Here is a 23,640-nt window from a genome sequence, read left to right as displayed (position 1 = left end):
AGCCATTTCAAGGAAAGGCCAAATCGATCCAGCCATACTTTTGTGATGTGCATTTCTCACATTTAATGTAAATAGGCACTCAGCAGGCAATAATAAAGCAATGAATGGAGCTCAGATTTAGCCTTAGGAACAAAGCAGGCAGATAGTTAAAATTTTGATAAAGTATAACTCACTGTAAGAATTGTATCTAAATTTTATATTATGAAATTGAGTTTCTTGGTTAAAAAATCATCGAGTTCAGCCCGTAAACATGCTAATAGATGTGTAAGAATTTAAACTTGTATCTCAAGGATACTGAAAATTCTGTGTAGCATGCAATAAAAAAACCCAAGGCTGCTTGTTAGGTGCCTACCAATCTTAATATATCAAAAGGACACCTGTATTAATCTACACAAACATATAGTACCATCATGCGAGGGCAACTCACAGAGAAAAAGAGTTGCGATGCGTTAGGGTAATTATGCCATTTGTTTTTCAATGTAAATCTAGGCTGGGGTAAATTAATTAAAATACAAGCATGTTTTCAAAATGATGCCTGTTTAATAAATCAAGGAGAGGCTTTGAAATTTTGTAAACTACAGCGTTTACGAGTTGTAGTACAGAATTTTTTTGGCGTTCTTGCTGAATTAAAATAACCTTGAAAAGTAACTTTTAAAGAAAAAATATTTAACGTAATCGGATATCAAATATGTAAACGTTCAATAAAACCAGTGTGACTTCAAACTGTTTTTCTCTTTGAAAAAAACCATACAGAAAGATGAAGCATCACATTTTAGTAACAGGGTCTTATTTAGGTTTGTTGCAAATATGTGTTGATTAACTGAAACCAAATTTTAGTGGAATATTTTTGAAAGAACATGCAAACTATCATAGCACATGATCAAATATTCATTTGCCAAGGTATTCAACATGAAACCTGCAGTAAAGTATGTGATAGATGTTAACTAAGGAATATATTTGGCACGACAATCATTATCTTTTGCCAGTATGTTAAATGCTTTTCAGCGCTGTGATTTAGCTTTTGGGCACTGATTGTGATTTTATCTATCACACACGGAGGCCATTTGGCCCCACTAGTAATCTCATTGGATGGCTAATGAACACCTTCTGCATCTTGTGTCATCCAAACCACAAATTGCATTTCACAAAGTGTTAAAGTTGTAGTGTAAAAAAAACTTTAATGGGCCGCATTGTCCATGCTATTTATGGTATAATATATAGCCTTTTTTAATAAACAATGATGACATTATATATTAATACCACGGGGTGCAATATATTTAACTTTTATTTCACATGGTATTGTTACACCTAGACTAAAAGAGGTTCCGTTGTCCGTTGTAAAATCACTACGAGGAAATGGCATGTGGGATATTCACTCACTGCATAAAAACGCAGAGGGTTGAAAAGTAGGCTTATCGCCATAGCAACCAATGAAATGTTCCCGCTTACTGGCCCACTCCATTGCTTGCCTTTGTAATTAGACCGAAGTTCAAACTTTGCAACAAAACAACTCTTCATATATAATCCTGATAGTGATGGATTCATTTCCTTTAGGTTGCATTTCTTGCACGGTAAATAATATTAATAAAACGCCATAACATTAAACAGTTAACGTGGTGCATTTATTAATACTTAATGAAGGTCGATTGAAGTGACACTGGTAATGAAACGCAACCTACACTGAATTATTGCTCTGTAAATATAAAATAAGATATTCTTTGCAGCAGTTACACTTGTTTTAACTCTTTAATGCAATTCTGTTCATGTTTGGAGGAATGTCCCTAGTTACTTTTGAATGAAATCAATTTAGTTCAGCCTCTTGATGTATTAAGCAGAGTTAAGCAGTGGATTGATCTTAACTGAGAAGCCCCAGCTATCAAGACAACTAATCACAGAATGTTTTAGCTGTCTATATTATATCCAAATTCAAAAACAAACCTACCGCAAGTGACAATCCAGAACAGTCATGAGATACAACACAAAGAGGAAGGACACAGAATAAATCAAATTAAGACAGCCACACATTAACAGCAATAAAAACCATGGAAAAGTGACCATAACGAAAGTGTCTTTATGTCCCTGGTTGAGCACCTTGTATTAATATGTGCTGCCATGAAATAGGTCAAGAAAAGTGTGCTAAGGTGGGCAAAATGATGTCTTAAATTGTGACACATGGTCCGATCTCAATTTAATTAAAAGTATAACCAGTTTTGTAAGAAAAACATAGCACTTTAACAAGATTTGTACATCTCCATAAGTTTACCATCCATGAAATCATGGGAATAGCACGATGGCATGTTAAATAAGGAAGGTTATGCATTTCTTCATGTTTACTAGGGATGTCAATAAAATACAAGCTGCATACATATATTATACATAATGCAGCAAAACTGGTAACCTAATTTTAATATATACCATGCATATACCATTATATATAGTTATGATATTTTAAGAAATAACAGAATTATTCAAATAACAACATATATGAGAGGGCACAGCATAAGGCAAATAGTTGTGTAAGGTCTTTATAAAATACCAAAAAACATATAAACTTAATTTAAAACCAGCCTAGCTGTGTCAAGAATAAAAGCCTGACGATTCTCAACAGAACCATCTAAGATCGTGTTCAGATGAAATTGTGATGTTATCTTCCCTTCCTACACTCGTGAAACAGTTCCCATTCTCCCTAAATGTCACTTTTAAGTTAATTAAACATATTTTGTAACTCACTGGCATCTTCAAATAAGTGATACAATATTGATAACATATACAACTGTAATATAAAGCATACTTGTTATTGTAGACATAATATTGGTTTAAGAAAATATTGATAACATGAGCATGTGCCAGTTACCTAACTTATACTTGACTATTTGATGGCAGCCTCATTCTTACTGGACAGACACTAATATATTTAAATTATACCGTGCCGTATGAGAGGATTTATATGGTAATTTAGACTGAATATGGTAAGTCAGAAAAAGAGTTAATGAAAACAAATATTTGCAATGATTGATCAATTATTATAGCTATTTTTGAAACCCCTCCCATACTCTACTTGAAATAAATTGGTCAATTTTCCAGGTAGAAACAGAGATAATACAGTATATTTTACAAGACTATATGACATAATACAAAACAAACTCAACATAGTTAATAGAAGCGGTAAGCAATAGCACAATGTTAGTAATAAACAGGGAATCTGCATAAAGACCATTCAGACACAGTGAATTAATAAACTCGGTTTGCATAATAGATATAGTACATTGCAAATCAACCTGCTTAATAGGAATTACCAACATGTGAATGCTACATAAGTTATGACTACAGATCGTTTGTTGCTTGGAGGAGGATTTCAAATAAGGCAAAGGTAGGGAGCTACATACACTATATGTGCCTCGACGGGGGTTGGCTAATATAACATTCTGCCTAGGGTCCTATGGAAATTTGGTCTCTGCTGTTGGGTATAAAATTACGAGAGGCGCTGCAAACATTAAAAGGAATGCAAACCTCAACTAGTGATAAATGAGCACCATCAACAGTGAACATTACGTTTGGTGAAATCAAATTTACACACTAAACATTAGGCTGAGCATTACGATGTTAAGATATTCAATAATATTATGGGAAATTAACCTAAAGCTAAACCAATTTGTAAGGCTACTTGGTATTGTGGCAACTATAATATAATTACTTAGCATTTTCTAAAACTTGATATAGGTCACTTCTCTTAGTTTCCTAAGGTTATTAAAACAAATTAGAGATGTGAACTATTATTTTAAAGACAATAGCATAACTAGGATTAAAGTAAAGTAACTACAATATCTTTAGACATTGCCTTATGAAGTACGAAAGAACAACCTCTGTGAGGTACCGCCACAGAAACAGATAGTAAATCAGTAAGAGCTCTTTATATCAGCAATGCATTAAAAAAATAGCATACAGAAAAAATAACATTGCAGATCCTGATTTTTCTATGAAAAAATGCAGTATTAGTAGAAGTTAGTATTTTAGATCCATCTCTTGAAGTTTTTGTTAAACGATTTAAAACATCCTCAATACATCCTCAATCCGCAAAAACTAAAAGACCACTCAGATCTATTGTTTTTGTGCAAGTTACAACATGGAATCAATACCAAGCGACATGTCATGCCCTTCGGTTTATGAATGGCCTAGTGTGACATATTGTTTAAAAACTACATCAATATTAAATCAATATGTAATCTGCTTTGGATCATTTATGACTATAAGGTGCAACAGTACAGCTTTGAACTTGAAACACAGACTAGTTATATACCAAATGTTGCAGGATATATATTAGAAATATATATCTAATCAGTGTATTCGCTATGACAGCACGGGATGAGGGAATCGATCTCACTTGGTTTTGATTGAAGTTGTAATATATTCATACATAGATGTGTTTATGTGTAAGCATTGCTTTGTTGTGTATGAATTTTGTGATCCATACATTTACACAACACACCCTTACATGTTAATCAGACTCTTAGATTTAAGAGAAACTAAGCTCATCTCTAAAAATAATGTTTGAAAATTATACAGAAAATGCAGCTATAGATACACATACAAATAATACACACACACACACATAAATGCATACACAGTTAAAGTCTAATTAAATGTGAATATGTGAGCGAGCATTGTGGGTGATATAGAAAGCACAGCCTTTCCTTACCTGGTCTTTCATGGTCTTCCCTAAATCCTTAACATCCTTCATGTTAATAGCATTTTTTCCTCCCTTTTCTTTTCCCTTCTTCTTGTTCTTCTTCTTGAACAAACATTTCTTGCAGACACAAAAGCAGCAGGTAAGAATCAGAAGAACGGCAACTATGGCTATTGCTATTAAGGCCCAAGGTGGTACTGAAAGTGGAAAAACACAGTAACAGATTATAAGAATGAGGAACTATTATGTATTCAACCGTGGAGTGAAAAATATTTGACAGCCTAATCTAAATCAAATATAAAATTCATTTTTCATTACTTTACAAATCACATGCAGTGTTTAATATTTCTTAATTAAAAATTCAAGAACTTGAAAGGATGTTTGACCTATACATGTTCTAGAATAATCATCTTCCCAGTGACAGTCTTGGTAATTGATAATTAATTAAGAGTGTGTGATATTTTTTTAAATAAAATACTGTGGGTTTGAGAGGTTATTTTATATATGTGTAAGCAAGAAGTATGTTTATTTGACATACTTCCCATGCCTTTTGTAAATGCCTTTTGATGAAGCATTTTATATAACATTTCATAAAGTTAGTTTTGTTAGGTATATTAAATGAAGCAAGCTAAATAAAAGTTAAACATCAAGAAACCTATAGGGGTTGTGTAGGAAATTACTCGCAGGGTGCCATCAAAAAAGTTGCTCACAAATTCACCATGTAAAAGCTTATGCCAAAACTTTTGTATATGAATTAATATGCATTAGTTTCACAGCATGTAATCTAGAATTTACTTCCAAGTTATTAAAAACATAAAGAGGAAAAAAGTTGGAGTATTATATATATATAAATAAATAAATAATATCAATGTAATCAGGATTACTAAAAATGGCCTCATCAACCAGGCTGTGTCTATCTTAGCATATCGTCTAGTTATATTTTCCCTTTGGCTCTATGTTTGAAATGGACCCATGACCAAATAACCAGCTGGAAAAATAATCAGTGAGTCAATGCAGATCTCCAGCCACCCCAGGGACTCATCATCCATACTTCTGGTCGCTGGGCCATTACATCATACATGCCTCAGAACGACGCGTGGGGCTGGATGCAAAATGTTATGGAAGCTGTGACGGTTCCTCCTGTTGCAGGAACAGCTTGGCTGGTCCTTTTTAATATATAGTTAAATTGACCCCGGGTCACTGAATTATACATTATACAATGCCAGTGCAGCTCTTCTTTCTGAAGACATATGCTAGGTATGGGCCTTCATAATGAATAGTATATAGAGGGAGTTGAAGCTGCAACTTTCTTGCGAACTCTCTGGCAACTCTCCCTTTAGTGAATAAAACCCCGTTGTGAGTGTAACTGGATGATACCACAGGAAGTAAGTAACTTTCGGGCATCTCAAGGGTGGATTAATGGGCAAAAATCGCCAGTTGTGTGAATATATATAACAAAGTTGTAGGGCTCTACGTTTTATATTATCCCAAATCAAAATTTCTCGTCCATCAAGTTGAGTGAACAAATCCAATGAGGTTGATAAAATGAAAGAAATTGTTGGCAACGTTGTAACGATTTTGTTTAATGGAGGGGGCATATTATGTGAGCATTAGTGTTGTTAGTATTTATTGAGATTTCATGTTTTATATGTTTTTGTAGTAAAGTACACAAAGCGGTTTTTCATGGTGTTATTAGTATGCTATTACATGCAGTCATAAGCCCAAAATAGCCAGCCATGGAAGGATAATGTTTCTGGTTTCTTCAAAGGGTAGACAGTATATTATTGAGTAAAAGCAGTTTGTGTGCAACAATAGAAAACTCCACTTGAGTAAGAAACACCTTTTAACACAATTATTCTAATTTATAGTGCTGGTGGCTATTGATGCATGACCCTGAAGAGTTCATTCCTATAGATACTCTTGCAAAAATGCATACACACATGCAATTAATGCCATTTATATATTTTTAAATAATTTCCACTGTAATTTTCCATTTAAATAATTTCCAAAAGTCTATTTTGACCAATCCCATAATTCTGCTTTAAGCTTTTTGCCATAAATACATTCCACGTGGATGCATTTGCTTTTGCTTGTTTAATTGCATATTGAATAGTGATAAAAGAAAACATCCATTAAAAAACAGTGAAGAAGACAATGGTAACAATGGCCATAATTTTCTGCCTTGTCATCTTCTGTGCCTACAATATCTATTTGATAGCTCTCAAATAGACTTTTCTGAGATTATGCGTTCCGAAGAGACCGCAGAACCGTGCATGACATGTTGAAAGGAGCAATTTATGAAAAGAAAATAGAGGGTGGGAACAAGAAAATTGCTCGATCAAAGTAGTCAAATGGAGTGGAAATTATGATTGCAAGAAACTTCATAGGATATTGCCTCTTGAAGTGCTAATTAACATCTTCAGAGAGAAAATTAACACCTTCCCCAGTTTGGTACAACTCTCTTGCCTGAGAAAATAGCTGAGATGTTTACATGATCCTATACATTCCAGAGGCAATAATCGAAGAAGATGCACAGTGGAACAAATCCAGTTGTGATTATCTTAACCCATTGAGATCTCTAAACAGGATCCAAATGCACTGTCTATAAATAGAATAAAACACATTCATTTGAAACTCTTTTTTTTTTTAAACATCATTGGATAATTAATATTTCATTACTTTCCTAAAACACTTACCGTATTTGCTCGATTATAAGACGACCCTGATTATAAGACGACCCCCCAAAATCTGAATATTAACTTAGGAAAAAAGAAAAAGCCTGAATATAAGACGACCCTAAAGGAAAAAAGTTTTACCAGTAAATGTTAATTCATGTAAACTATTTTTTTTAATAAAAGCTATGATTGAGAAAAATATTTTTTTTGTTTTTATTTCCTTGTATTTTCCAACCTGTCCCCCAGTTACGCACATCTGCCCCCAGGCTTGCCACACCAATATGGCACTGTGGCCCATGATATGCCTTTTAACCCTCTATATGCCACTGTGCCCCATGGTATGCCTTTTGACCCCCTATATGCCACTCTGCCTCCAGAAATGCCTTATACCCCTATATCCCATTCTGGCATTTAGGGGGTTAAAATGCATATTATGGGGCAGAGTGGCATATAGGGAGGTATAAGGCATTTCAGGAGGCAGAGTGGCATTAAGGGAGTTAAAAGGCATTGTATAGAGCACTCTGCCTCCAGAAATGCCTTATACCCCTATATGCCACTCTGGCATTTAGGGGGTTAAAAGGCATATTATGGGGCAGAGTGGCATATAGGGAGGTATAAGGCATTTCAGGAGGCAGAGTGCTCTATTAAATGCCCCCTTAACGCCACTCCAGAAATGCCCTATGCCCCCATTTAACTAACACACACACACACACTCTCTCCCCCCCCTCCCCTCCCCTCTCCTCTCTCCTCTCTCCCCTCTCTCCCCTCTCAGCCCTCTCTTACCGGTGCTTCCAGCCGGGGCAGCGGGTTGACGTCGCCTTCTGCTGCAGCCGGAAGGAGGTGGAGTTGGCAGCGGGGGTTTGTATGCGTCCGTCGCGTATACTTTCCCCGGCTGTCAGAGATCAGAGATCTCTGACAGTCGGGGAAGGTCTACGCGACGGACGCAGACAACCCCCGCTGCTAGCCACACCTCCTTCCGGCTGCAGCGGACGTTGTCTACGCGGATCGCGTAGACGTCAACCCGCTGCCCCGGCAATACAGCAGGAAGCACCGGTAAGTGTGTATGATGGGGGGGGGGGGGTGAGACAGGAGGATCCAGGTCCCCTGCAGCGGTGCGGGGGATCTGGATCTTAGTCTCCTAATCAGACTCTATTTGAGGTCTGATTAGAAGACGACCCCGATTAGAAGACGAGGGGTATTTTTCAGAGCATTTGCTCTGAAAAAAACCTCGTCTTATAATCGAGCAAATACGGTATTTTTAGATTGCTAAATGCTAATTGTAGGCTTATGTGTAAGATGCATGGCTTGAAGTATTCTAGATGATCCGGTAAGAATCATCATTTTACATTCAATATGCAAAAGTTGCATTTCTTAAAGAGAGACAAAAAATGCACAACCAGATTCGTGTTAACAAGAATACTATGTATATCTAATCCAGCCTATGTTATGTTTATATCCTTGTTAAAGGATACAGCACATGTTCTTAATTCTATACTAGATCCATCAATCCAAGCAGAGTTTCAAGCATGCTCATTAGGTAAATGAAACACTAACATGGCATCACTGCTCATTTCCTTAAATCCCAGCACTTTATGTGACCAGCCATCGGTACTGTTCTCTGGATGGAGATATACAGTTTGATCATACTGTGATATTGTGCATCTTTCTCCTTGTAGCGGTGCCTTTGCTGCAGGTAACTACACTTGTGGAATTTTAACATGGATAGGGATGGATGAGTACGCCATCATTACTGATTGTTCGTAATGTCCAATTCGCTTTTACTTGTCATCTTGCCATCTAGTGATAGATGGTTGGTTTATGCTGTTAGAGCTTATAAAAGACTACAGGATTGCTAAAAGATTCCTAATTCCATTTTATTTTTAATTATTTTAACAAAATAAAGATTTTTAGATATAGGGTGATTTTATATGTTAATATATATTTATATATATATATATTCAAATTTCGTATAAATATTGTTTTCTTTATCATCCATTTCTAGAGCACTAATATTGGTTGATCTACTGATCAGGGAGAATAACAAGTCCACCTTTTGTATTACCTACCATATATACACATATGGTCCATCCATTGTTCTGTTTTATTTTTCACAACTAAAACATGGGTGTTGACCTCTTGGGAAGGCCATTATTATAATATTATTACACTATTTAGCTTGTGTTTCGGAAGTGCTTTGGTGACAAGACAACTATATATTATGGCCAAAGTTCGGGTACACACATTGAAGATCTTGGAACAACCTGATTATTTGCAAAGGAAAAACAATACACCATATGGTACTATTTTGACAAAGATTGTACAGTGTGTTGTATAGACAGTGCCATGTACTTGTCTATAGCACTGACCTAGTGTTTATCCCGCTGCTTTGGTCCACAAGTTAATCATGCTCTGTGGCATCATAAATGGTTTACTATTTATGAGAACCATGTTACAATGAAATGCATCAAATTTTTGTAAAAAATAAATATAGGGAATATGTATTATATGTACCAACTATACATGTTATGTTTGTACCAGAACCTGATTCATTTAACATCAATTGACATACTAAGTCATACAGTATTTCATGCATGTTATGCAGGTTTTCTATTTGGACATGGTTTCTAACTTTTTGTTTTACATGGATAGTTCATTTTGTTCTAAAAACCAGTGTGACATTAATCAACGTAAAGCCTATAATCACAGCACAGGAGCTGTTCCAATACGTGATTTTAAATTATATATAATTTCCTTAAATGTAGCTTTATTCTCAGCCAAACAATACCTCACCAACGTATCAGATATGAAAACTTTACTTTCTTTTAAAAGTTTCTATCGAATCACAATTGTAGATGTGCCATACTCCCTGTGGATAAAGGAATAACAAAGTGCATTTATAGCATATGCGCTGTCTTCAGGGAATGTCATATTCTCTGCTCAGATGTAATACATATTCAACATGGGTTTATGATGTGTAACATATTCATAACACACACTAGCAATACATGGTAGAGATCACTCTGGCATTCCTGGTAAGTTAACATTTGATTTCTAATAATCTTTAGGTGGAAACTGGGTCGCCATCTTCTCTTTAGAAGATGAAAAAGGTAGTAACCAATTTTTACTTTGGGGATCACAAAGACCATATCGGATTAGTGTTATGACCCACAGTTTTATCCTACATCCTGCTTTAACACGGTTTAAGTATTCGGAAAGTGTTCTTGAGGTAATGTACAACTAATACTTTCTTCATCATGCCTACTAGGAAAAAACACAAAACCATTTTAATAAATAATTACAAACTTGTATTTTATCTATATCTAAATGTTGATTTTGGGTTGTTTTTCTTCGTAAAAGAAACCACATCATTTAATATACTACTTCAAGTCAACAAGTTTGATTTTAGTGAGAGTGCTACAATTTCAAAAAACATCCTTCCATCTAATGTAAAAGCGCCATGGTAACAGGTGCTTTATAATCAATCCTAGCTTTTTTTGGCAATACAAGTTCAGAAACTCACATGGGAAAACATATTACATATGGCAAAAAGTACTTCCAGAAGTGTTTTAATATAAATCAGGGAAATAAAGAAGGCTGCCTAAAGCCACCATAATAGAATTTCCCTTCATGGAGATGCCTGTGAACTCTCTGGGTTTGACCCAGAGTCTCAGGGTAAAGCTCTGTTGCCCAGGTCTCCAGGGAGGGGTTTGGCTATGCCAACTACCCCCCCACTACCCACCCACTAAAGGCTTTTTGGATATTGCCCCTTTAGAAAGCCGCTTTCCCAGTAGAAGGAGATTTGTGGGTAGCCCACCCTGGAAGGTTCTCAGGAATCCGTATAGATCTTTGGCAAATGATATAAAACTTGGATACAACACCGTAATTGTATCTAAAAGTAATATAATATTACAATGCACCAGGGAATTTTGGTCATTTGCACCTTCAGTTCCACTACATCAGTTTATATATTGTGCACACACATATATATTTCTCTAAATTGGAACTTTCATACAAAAGTAACTGGCACCGCCTACATAACAAACCTACGTGGCGCCATGAATCCTTAAAATGCAGTGCGCCAAATAATGATGTCGTATTTGGTGGAGTATTTGGCTGCTGTTTCTTTCATTGATTTATTAGTGATAGTATTGCAAAATGAAACATGTGCAGCATATGATTTTTGTGATAATACAGTTTGGCACTTGAAAGGTTAAGATACATTTAGATTTTTCGTGCTACAAATTAAATTTGTTATTCAACGTTAATGAAATCTCAAAATCTGACACATCTAAATTGCAATACTAAATCTTCTAATGCATTGTTCTCGCTATGAAATAACTATGTACTCTTTCAGATTACACCATTTCCCTGACAGCTTTGAATTGGCTGTCATGCTTCATTCCACATATTTTTTATTTTAATTTTTAAATCAAGTTCTTTGATGACTGGAAAAGTCAATGTACTACCTCCTTATGCGAGTGCTAACCCAGGAGCCAAAAAGACCTGTTACGACTACAAATTAATCAGCACGTTATTATAATGAACCTGCACTGAATAAAAATGATTTCAGAATTTTCATGACTTGCTTTTTTATTTTGACTGAGCCGTATACCAAAACTCACACCATTATTTTTAGTCTTACTCCATTTTCTTCCTAACGAACATGTAAGTTTGTATGTATGTAATACCACTGATAGTATTACTATTTTTGTCTATTTTGTTTTGTTCCTAGGTCCTTCAAAATTGTTTATACTACAAACTACCGTATTTGCTCGATTATAAGACGACCCTGATTATAAGACGACCCCCCAAAATCTGAATATTAACTTAGGAAAAAAGAAAAAGCCTGAATATAAGACGACCCTAAAGGAAAAAAGTTTTACCAGTAAATGTTAATTCATGTAAACTATTTTTTTTAATAAAAGCTATGATTGAGAAAAATATTTTTTTTGTTTTTATTTCTTGTATTTTCCAGCCTGTCCCCCAGTTACGCACATCTGCCCCCAGGCTTGCCACACCAATATGGCACTGTGGCCCATGATATGCCTTTTAACCCTCTATATGCCACTGTGCCCCATGGTATGCCTTTTGACCCCCTATATGCCACTCTGCCTCCAGAAATGCCTTATACCCCTATATCCCATTCTGGCATTTAGGGGGTTAAAATGCATATTATGGGGCAGAGTGGCATATAGGGAGGTATAAGGCATTTCAGGAGGCAGAGTGGCATTAAGGGAGTTAAAAGGCATTGTATAGAGCACTCTGCCTCCAGAAATGCCTTATACCCCTATATGCCACTCTGGCATTTAGGGGGTTAAAAGGCATATTATGGGGCAGAGTGGCATATAGGGAGGTATAAGGCATTTCAGGAGGCAGAGTGCTCTATTAAATGCCCCCTTAACGCCACTCCAGAAATGCCCTATGCCCCCATTTAACTAACACACACACACACACTCTCTCCCCCCCCTCCCCTCCCCTCTCCTCTCTCCTCTCTCCCCTCTCTCCCCTCTCAGCCCTCTCTTACCGGTGCTTCCAGCCGGGGCAGCGGGTTGACGTCGCCTTCTGCTGCAGCCGGAAGGAGGTGGAGTTGGCAGCGGGGGTTTGTATGCGTCCGTCGCGTATACTTTCCCCGGCTGTCAGAGATCAGAGATCTCTGACAGTCGGGGAAGGTCTACGCGACGGACGCAGACAACCCCCGCTGCTAGCCACACCTCCTTCCGGCTGCAGCGGACGTTGTCTACGCGGATCGCGTAGACGTCAACCCGCTGCCCCGGCAATACAGCAGGAAGCACCGGTAAGTGTGTATGATGGGGGGGGGTGAGACAGGAGGATCCAGGTCCCCTGCAGCGGTGCGGGGGATCTGGATCTTAGTCTCCTAATCAGACTCTATTTGAGGTCTGATTAGAAGACGACCCCGATTAGAAGACGAGGGGTATTTTTCAGAGCATTTGCTCTGAAAAAAACCTCGTCTTATAATCGAGCAAATACGGTATATGTATGCCTATATGTGGTGACAAAAACGAGTTGCAACATTTTTAGTGGGATTATATGCTACTTTGGCGCCATTAACATGATTATGCTGATAATGAAGTTGCATAAAATGAAGCCCTACATAAATTATTAAAGAGAATAATTTCAGAAGCTCCAACTCTCTTCTATAGCAGAGGTAATTATTCATATAAGACAGTACATGGAGTGTGCGTCTACTTAATTCTTGATGCTGCCAGTACCCTAACCAGTTCAGATGGTATTAACATGCATAGGATTCTGTTCTTAACCAACTGTAAGATGGAATTGCATGAAGAGGGGGCATTGTTGCTAAATAATTATTATATATTCATAATAATTGATTTGTTTAAAAGATAAGATCCTCTGTGTTTCTGACATAAATATCACAGTACATGGTTCAATGTAGAAAAATTGCTAAGGTAATGGAAACCTTATAGAATACATCTGTATTGGAATTTCCATACTAATACAATATGGCTTTAATGTTGGCCAGACTTCTTTTATGATCCGAAAGCCCAAGAATAGTACAGATTATACCTATGTTTGTGTTAAAACCAGGCCCGGACCGGCCAGCTGATACACCAGGCAAACGTCTGGTGGGCCACTGGCCAAAAATAGTATGTGTCAGTAAGGTCTTATGTGCTTCATGGACATCTTAGTGGCCTGTGCACTCAACGGGTAAGCTAGTTCTTGTTCAGAAACATGTAGAGCTTTGTATCTTTCTAATCCTGCTTTTGCTTGAGTTAGGAGAAGCTAAATCCTGCTCCGTAAGCAAAACTATTAGAATAGGTATCTTATTTGTTGTAGCCGATATTACCATTAATTTGACAACTGAATTACACATTACATTTTAAATTACAGAAATCTCACTCTGCCAATGATAAGAAAACAGATCATTATTCCACGATGCTAGACACAATCATCTTATGGACTGATTACATATTGGTAAAATATACACAATAATAAAGAGCTAGTCACGTGCACATGTATTAGATCATTGCACTTTTCAGTTATGTTGAATAAACCATGAAACAACAAATAATTGTGACCTTTCTACAATCTTTTTTTAAAATTATTCACTCAAACATATCTCAGTGGGAAACACCATATAAAAGTCAAATACTTGAATCCTGACCTATACAAAGGATGCACAATATGGGCCCTCAAGAGCCTCTAATAATGCAGATATCAACCCAAAATGTCAAGGAAAATGTAAAGGGGCTGATACAATTTTGCTCCTACATTATTATCTTAATAATTAATCTCAGTATTGACTCTTGTGGACTGGAATTGTACAACTCATGTGTGTGTATACTTCAACCCAGGATTAGGGTAATGACACTGTACAAATTACATTATTACCATAAACCGAATATGTAACAAGTGATTGACATAATTTGTAATAATATGGTTTTTTATAATGTACAGAGAAATCAGTGAACTGAAATGTTTCATCTCAACTTCAAATTCACCTTTTGGTAAATAACCCCTATTTATAGTGTGGTGTCCAACATGTTATTAGCCTCTTGGATATAGGGTGCAATCAAGGATATAAACGTGACGACAACGTCTACACAATATACAGTATTTTCAAAACAGTCAAGATAATGCGTATACAATTGAAGTTGTCATTTTAATATCTAAAAATAAAGTCACCAGCAATTTGTACTATTTAGTTTTAATGCAGCAGTGATTATCTTTGCCTAATTAATTGTTTTATGAGCTAATAAAATGGGTGATACTGACACCATGTTAACATTAATGGACAAAATGTTAGCTATTAAGAAGTAAATAGTCAATAAATTAAACAAGGACATTAAAAAAAAAAAAATGTCCAATGTATCACGGGGGATATTTCATTAGAGCGTTATAGGTATTTATTTTATAGCTATAAAACACAGACTGCGCGTTGTCCTTGCTGGTCACTGCACATGTCCCAGTTAATGACATGCAGGCAATTGCTATTACAACCCCTGTTTCCTCGCAAGTGGGAATTTTATGTGACAGAGGAAAGCTGCTTGCTATCAATCCTGCAAACACGGCATCTGCCAGATTGCCAAGATCCATCTCGGGGATGAAAATCAATTAATATTCTAATGTATCTGTCATTATTGGTCACAGTGCATTATTCATCCCAATTTATAAGAGCGCAACATGATAATTCTTGAAAGACATATGCTGTATATTGTTTCCTTTCATCCTTGTTCCGAATTGAGCCACAAATTGATAACTTAAATAAAAAATATTGATTAAACCCAAAAGAGAAGAAACAGAGCATGAATTCCACTGCTCCATTAGTTAATTATGTAGGACACAGTAAAGGAACTCATTTAATTTAGTTCTTTAACAGGTGTTTTTACTGGATGATGAGACTGTATTCTTTTAAGGAGCTTATTCACTAACTAGCTTCCATTTTTGTGTGCTGTTCCATGGGAAGCTTTATTAGTCAGTCAAATTAACACAGAATGGTGCTTTTTAAAAATACTTATTTAATTCCTAATGTACCGATTAAGAAGCATGTTACAGATAAAGAATGCAAAAAGCAAACTTTTGTATTAGGTAGAGTGGATAGCGCATGAAACGGTTTTGCTTTCATCACAGAGTCACATTTGCAAACTGAATAAGCCTCGTAGGTCAAGGCTTACGTTATTTATTTCCAGAACACATAAAGAATCTGCTTAAATCATAACATATGCGGTAAAACCCCAGGGTGTCTCAAAGAAGTGTGGGAAAGAAGTATATTAGCATATGTGTATTTTATTTTACTTGTTGTACTCTATATGTTTGAGAGCTTTTTTGCTCATTGTGAGCATACTGAATGTATAACAGAATAGAAATTCCCTTCCTGTTATGGCTGAGCGATGTGAGCTTTCCTGGAAGTCCGTTCAGTGACTGTGACCTTTCCAAGCACTCTGACAGTATAAACTATAAAGGGTGATCCAGAATCTTTAAGAGGAATGAGCTCCTGATGCTTGGGAGGGGTGATAAAGGTTAAGATTAATTTGGGCCAATGCCAACGAATGCTAATAATAATCTTTGCTGCTTGAAAGCTTAACCTAGCAAAATAATAGCCAATTATTTTCCTTTTGTGCTAAAAGGGTAACTTCTGAATTAATCATTACTATGAATAATTACAGTACACAATCACTCCAACTCCTCAAGTTCCTAGGGGTAATCACTGATTGTTCCCCTTAAACTAAAAGGAATCACTTCAATGTTCCTTTTGTCAACAAAGTACAACAATTAGAATTTTGTATTGAATTTTTGTTTTGTAATCCTTTTTCGATTAGATTCCTAACTTGACTTTCCAACTCTAAGCTAATTGGAAAAAAAACTTTATAAAATGTAGAAACTGCCCAATTTGTAACCAAAATATTGTAAACAGCGTTATTTAGATTGAATGCACATGCAGCCCAAGCGCTACAGATTGTCCTCATCGCTTAGATGACATAAGTTTCACAGTTCACATTGTAGGTTTGTCTAGTTAATTTTCACTTATCAAAATACTTAATTTATCTGATTTACGGAACTCTCTATAATGCATGTAAATAAGTCATGTAAAAACAAAGAAGCAAAAAAAGCTATATATATATATATATATATATATTTTTTTTTTTTAGGGTGATTTATGAGGTTGTTTGCTAAAAGAGTTTTCAGCTATTCTTCTGAAGGAGACATTTTACAATGTAGGTCTTTAAAGCGGCAAAAATAATAACAAATTGTTTTCAGAGTCTTAGCATAGTCAAGTGAAGATGACTATTTTTACAAGACTTGCATACCGCAAAACAAGAAAGTCTTTCTAATATCCAAGCAAATACGCTGGAATCCAAGACTGAAGTACGGATAACCTATATAGCAATTTGTCATTCCATTACAAGCAGACAGATTAGATTTTACAACTTGACTGTGAATATCAATGCATAAATGTACTGTTCTACAGATCTGTTTAGAAGGTAATTGCACAATTATTTGAGCAATAATCACTTCCTTTTCTAAAAGTGCAAGTGAGCTATGGTACAGGGTAAGGTTTTAAGGTTTGATCATTTAACATTTACGATACAACAGACTAGGTACTCTTCTAGAGTGCTTTGTTTTCAGGAGGCTTAATGGCGTCAGACCTGCCCACGTTTAAACTCAAACAAACCATTGCCATTTTTCCTTAAGGACCATTGTATTTGCATAGAATGTTCGTTTTTTTTTCTTTGTGTGCCGTCGTGTACTTGGGTTCTAAAGAGGTCCTGGCGTAGCAGTCCTCGGCGACCTGATTGGTGGGAGTCATGTGATCACTGTAACTGGCGGGAGTCATGATTCAGTTTTTTTATAGTCTTCGATTTACTATTAGTGGGTGGAATTGTAGAATGTTTTAGAGTGTTTGCAGTAAGGAAAAAAACAAACTAAAAAGCAAAAAAATATATTTATAAACATATATAATTTAACTTGAGTTAAGTGCCTTTATCCTAGGTAGGGAGAAAAACCATATAAAAATAGAAAAATAAAATGGTGCTGGGCGCTCCTAAACTTCCCCAAATGGCATGTGACCCAGTATATACAAATTCTAAGTTCGAAACGAGGGAGAGAGAGCAACAGAGACATCTGTCTGTCTATCTATCTATCTATCTATCTATCTATCTATCGTATCTGTTCTAGGTAGCATGTTAAACAAATTCCGTTTAGCAAAAGTATTGCCAAAGAATTTTAAAAACAAGATATATAAAAGCATTGCCATCAAATGTATCATCTATATTACCATAATGTGTCTTTTGTGAAGTAATTTGCACAAAAAGCTCTTAAACATGTCAAAAACGATGCTGCTGCAATTCACAGTAATTTCTGAATATGCTGAAAGCTAATTTTTGAATATGTTATCATCATAAAAGATATTAATGTGATAAAAGTATATTATCATTAGTGAAAAAGTAAAAGTGTCATATTCTGCTTTACTTACATGGAATTTTGTTCAGCTCATTCATTAACCTTTCTTTCAACTTGGAAAAATGTTTATCTGTTCCTATGCCAGGAGTCATGGATTCTGTAGAATTGCTTGTGGCTGATGTAGGTGTCTCCATGTTTGTTTGGGGTGCTTTCAATGCCTCGTGTCGACTTTCGGTTGAATTCATTTTGGTCCCAAGGAATTACTACGGAACAAAAACAATCAAATGACATTTATTTCAACATAGTAAATAAAGGTGAATAGTAGGGTAGTGGTGCAGTGAATCATTGTACGCTCCATCTGTAGGTGCACCTGCTTACTAAATAAATATTACTACATCAGGCTGTTTCTTTGTTTTCTTCATATAATATTCATTAGCTTATAACAACACATTTTTTTCTTTTCCATTCACATCTGAGCCTATTGCATATGATAATAATTCAGCTAAAATCAAACTTAAGATAATCTTGTACAGAAACAGTTTAAAGACCCACAGAGATGATTGTGGAATCATCACTGCTATGGTTCCAACGTTCACCATCATGAGTTAGTAACATGAAAAGAGATGCCATGGAATCCTTGCTTGTAGCTTAAAAACTCGCTGTTGCCTATATGTTCACAGATTCATATATATATAAATCTACTTGAACATGAAAAAATATCATTATCAGCCAACAGAGCATGCTTAGAATATACATTCCTTTGAACCCTCTGGCATTTTCCAAGAACCTCTATGTCTTTTCAATAATTCATTTCCTGACCTATTAGAGTAAACAATGGCACTTAAAGGTACACTCCAACTATCATACACACTTTAATGCATTTATTTATTTTGTTTTGGCAAGCAAACGCGTAGAGGGATTCATCCAGGGTTGGTTTTAATGCCTGGCAACTCAGGCAGTTGCCTTGGGGTGATTGGACCATGGGAGCCAGCAGCAACTACAGAAAAATGCACCCAATGTAATGAAGTTTTATTTTAATTTTACTGAGATAAGTATTTTACTGGTAGATAAATGGAATAAACTCCCACCAGAAGTGGTAGATAATACAATAAGGGAATCTAAGACAAGATCAAGGACTGGTTAAGGCTACATGGACAGAATGGTTCTTATCTGCCATCATATGCTATGTTTCTTTGCTTCAATGTGTAGTCAGTCTGATACCTGACAGGGGTGCATACGCATTCTAAATGTATAAAAGTAGACATGATGTTTGCGCATTTGGGGCACCGAAGGGGCTTCTTGCCCATGGTACTACTTGGTCAAGTTCCAGCCTTGAATTAATCTATCCTTCCAAAGACTGCAATGGTAAGAATCTAAAAGCAGAGATATGTGGTTCTAGATTCCAAAACTAAAATTTACTTATGGAAGGCTTGTTATTAAGTTACTTTTGCTCCCGCCGTTAAAGCCAGCCCATTCAATACTATCCTTTAACGCCTACAAACAAAACCATGTTTTATTTACTGCCATCTTATGGTAGAAATATAATTCTGAACATGCTATTCATTATGGTTTGTAAACCGCTGCCATCTTGTGGGTGTTTAGTTATATTGCAACCCTATCCTGAAATGTAAAAGGAACACTTGTGCCATCCGTCAACCGCTGGAACACAAAAGTTTGGAGCGCACCCGGACAGATTAAGTCTGACATGTTCCTGGAGACTTGGGTAGATATTCTTGCGATAGATCTTCTGTGGATCTATGTCACCTTGTTAATGTTTTGACTATGAAATCCTCTTTTACTTTGCACAAAGAGAAATACGGTTTGCAATTTTTTTGTTAATTATATTGTTAAAATGGAGTAGATACACTCTAAAAAACTTTATAAGGCGTTGAAAGATACTGTGGAATACAAACAAAAGAACCCCAACCAGTATATTAATATTTTTTTTTCTTGTGGCCCGAATGGATTGAACTAATTAAGAGGTATATACAAATTTAGAGCTGTAATGAGTTGAAATGTAATATATGAAATAGGCAACTGCAGCACCTCGGGCTGAGATTTAAATTGAATGTTTGAGTTTTAGGGAATGAGCTAAAAACTTATAAAAAGGGGCCAAATATTTACTATTTTATTTAACATACATAGAGATCAAAATATTTTTATACACATTTAGTTTTCTTTGATATGTCAAATGTCAATATGTCGAATAATGTTTTTTTTAAAAATAGGAATAACATTTTAAAATAAATATGCACAGTGTATTTGATATCTTAATTACCAACTGTGATAGGTGGTCTGTTTTCTGTTTGACCCAAAATAAAATTAATAAATAAACAGTAAAATGAACTTGGATCAGCTGTTACAAACAATTAAAAGCTAGAGGTTAATACAGCAATGTAATTTAAAGCATGCATGAAATACAACGCCAATGGCCATGTAAGGTTTTAAAGTCTTAGGAGAGACAAAATGGCATACAGAACAGGCACAATGACTCTTATCTGAAATCAAATTCTTTTTCCATGTTTCTAAAGCTCAAGAACAAGGGCAACATTGCCTCTGAAATCTAATCTTTCAGGGGAGAACAAAATGCTGATTTGTTGAGCTTTACTTTTAAATATGGAAAATACATTTTTAATATTTGTATTAAATCTCTCATGTTTGGTTAAAATAGTTGACACAAACTACAATGTTGTTAACTATGGCCCTGGAAATGAAAATTCTGATAACTGTACATGGTTTGAGGGCACATTTTACAATAATATAGGTTGCAGCAGTAAATTCAGCTGCTGATTTATTTTGCCTATCTTCAATCAGGTAGTCTTTTGTTGATGAATATAATTAGTAATATAATTTGTGCAAGATCCCCCAGAGTTAAGAATAAAACCACTACTAATAAGTTGTTTATTAAAGCGTATGCATCATTACACTCAGGACACGTGCAGGCACAGTGAGAGGCTGGCATGCAAAGCCTCTGATATATCTTTTTATGCATGGAGTATTTTAAGAGTAGATAACTGACTTAAAGGGAACACAGTATGCCACAACATCTCGCCTTCCTTGTCTCAGATATTCAGTTCCTATTTTAAAAATGTTATCAAATAAAAAGATAAACAGGTAAGAGATAACCCCAGCGTTTTGTATGCATTTTCCTGTATATAATTTCTCTATATTCAATATCTGTATATTTCTCACTGTGCGTTGTGCCTTAACACATAGGATTGATCACCTATCAAAGTGCTAAAACATGCGGTGTGAAATAGCATATTAAAAACATTTATATGACAGAAAGGACTTTGCTTTCGTGCTTTTAATAGTCTAACAGGGACTGTTACTTTCGCGAAAAAGCATTATATAAAACATGAATAAATTTTTATGGAAAGAGCCGTCACAGGCTGCATGTATATCACCTTGCTAAGACAAATCCAGTGATGGGGCTTGCCCAGAGGACAGGGGGCAATTGCCCCCAAGGCTAGTTCAAAATTCTTAACAAAGACGCTACTCACAGGTTCATGAATGCAGAAATGTCATGTAACGCAATGTTATCTGACCCCACCGTAAAAGTAAGGGTGGGGTAAGAGGGTGAGGGGGAACTAAAGGGAGAGAGAGAGGGGAATGGAGGGAGGGGATATGTACGTATGTTAGAGTGAGTGTATGTGTAAGTGTGTGATGGCACGAATGCTCATGTAAAAGAGTGTGTGTGTGTTAGAATGAGTGTTTAAGTGTGTGTCAGACGAGACTGAGTATGTGTAAGTGTGAAATAGTGTAAGTGTGTGTTAGCGTAGGTGTGTAAATATGTGTGCCAATTCATATGTGAATTACAAGGGAGGATCAAGGTCCAATGGGGCCACTTGGCTTTACTGGCCCCCCGCGTCCAAATGTGTCAGTCCTCCCCTGGACAAATCCTTTATTAGCCTTTGATCTGTGCTTCATGCTGTCCTGGTTCCTTAATCCTACTTGATTCCTGACCCCATTTGCAAAATTACCTTCTTGGGCATTTATATTTTGCCAATATTTCATCATCCACCTTATGTTTGAAAAAATGCGCACAACGCTGCAACTAAAAATAAATAGTGACACATTTCCATTTGTGATAGATTTATTTAGAGACACCACACAGAGTCCAGAATCTAAGCACTCTACTTTGAAGAGCGATAGATAATGACTAAAAAAACCTTCTATACATGCAGCTCTATCATACAAGGTATACTAGAACTCTGATGGTCTAACTGTTTCTTTGCATGGCAAGAAAAACTACTTCTTAATATTTCATAAAACTATAGTTCAAAGGCTATACAAAATGGTTTAATATACATGAACATATAACATATTTAACATATACCTATACATTTCATAGGTTTAAACAGACATGCTAAGCATTCATCTCACACTGTTTATCTAAGCTATTCTTGGCTAACTGGAGTTGATTACTAAGGATGCAGCTTATTAACATATAGATGGTTTATTTATTGAAATTATGTAGTCGAGCTACTGTTGACTTGATAATAACTTTCTAATCTCTTCAATCTCGCTATTTTAATAACTTCTTACTGTACCTAGCCCCTAATTCCAGGAGAAAGGAGTTAATATCAGGGAAACTTCATTGTAATCTCCAGTAAAACGTGAAAAAAAAACATACTTTCCATGTTATCTTTTGGTATAATTCGTTTTGCTGCCAAATGATGGGTGTCAGAGAGGGTTTCTTTGTTCACAAGAAATCTTGCTGACTATATATAAATATGTATTATCCAGGATCATCCAAAATGATCCTGGATTTTAAGGTTACTTGGTTAATTCCTTCAAATTTACTACTTGTAGATTTTTTTTTTATAACATTTTGCATATTGTCTATGGTGTCACTAAAACACTACTTCACCTGGAGACTTAGAGACAAAATATTCCCCAGGTATGTCTGTAGTAGACCCTATCCAAACCAGGGAGTTGGATCATATATGCCAGGTGCATCATTCCTGCCTTATGCTAAATATCTACTTTTCCACCGTTTAACATAGGAGCTCCTCCATTAAATCATGCATCCACAAGCTGTTATGTAAAAACAATGAAATATAACATTGGTAAATATGATACTAAAATGCTGTATGTCATATCACCTTAATTTGGTCAACGCAAATGGCTTTTTGACGGTTTTTAGCTGTTGGCTCATGGATACATTAAATCTTGTTCCTCACAATGTGTTTAAATATAATTTCACTGTATAGGGCAGTCTGAAGGAAACCATCCCGTTTCAAGTGTATAAATATGAATCTATGAAACATGATGTTACCTTATTTTAAACTAAAAAGAATCAACTGTAATAGTAGAATTTCAACAATTACAACTAAGTTGGCTCCCTAATCAAAGGGGCTGTTACCAACACTTTTTCTCTTGCTGTGAATATTCCCA

The 23,640-nt window shown here is 35.8% G+C and overlaps 1 protein-coding gene across 1 annotated transcript in view; it reads right to left on the bottom strand.

Annotated features, from left to right (window-relative positions):
• LOC149302741 (synaptotagmin-1-like) overlaps positions 1 to 18,434 on the bottom strand; it is a 76,928-nt gene extending 58,494 nt beyond the window's left edge. Inside the window, exons 1-2 of the mRNA XM_089481959.1 lie at positions 18,314 to 18,434; positions 4,697 to 4,881 (exon numbers count right to left, since the gene is read on the bottom strand). Of these exons, the coding sequence (XP_089338085.1) occupies positions 4,697 to 4,881; positions 18,314 to 18,434 (306 nt within the window). The remainder of the gene's footprint in view (positions 1 to 4,696; positions 4,882 to 18,313) is intronic.
• Positions 18,435 to 23,640: the final 5,206 nt, after the last annotated feature.

The sequence above is a fragment of the Sceloporus occidentalis genome, unplaced genomic scaffold, assembly GCF_023333645.1.
Source record: "Sceloporus occidentalis isolate IW3139 unplaced genomic scaffold, rSceOcc1.0.p SCAF_17, whole genome shotgun sequence".
Classification (NCBI taxonomy): Eukaryota; Metazoa; Chordata; class Lepidosauria; order Squamata; family Phrynosomatidae; genus Sceloporus; species Sceloporus occidentalis.
Note: the sequence above shows the minus strand (reverse complement) of the source record. Positions and strands in the feature narration are given on the sequence as shown.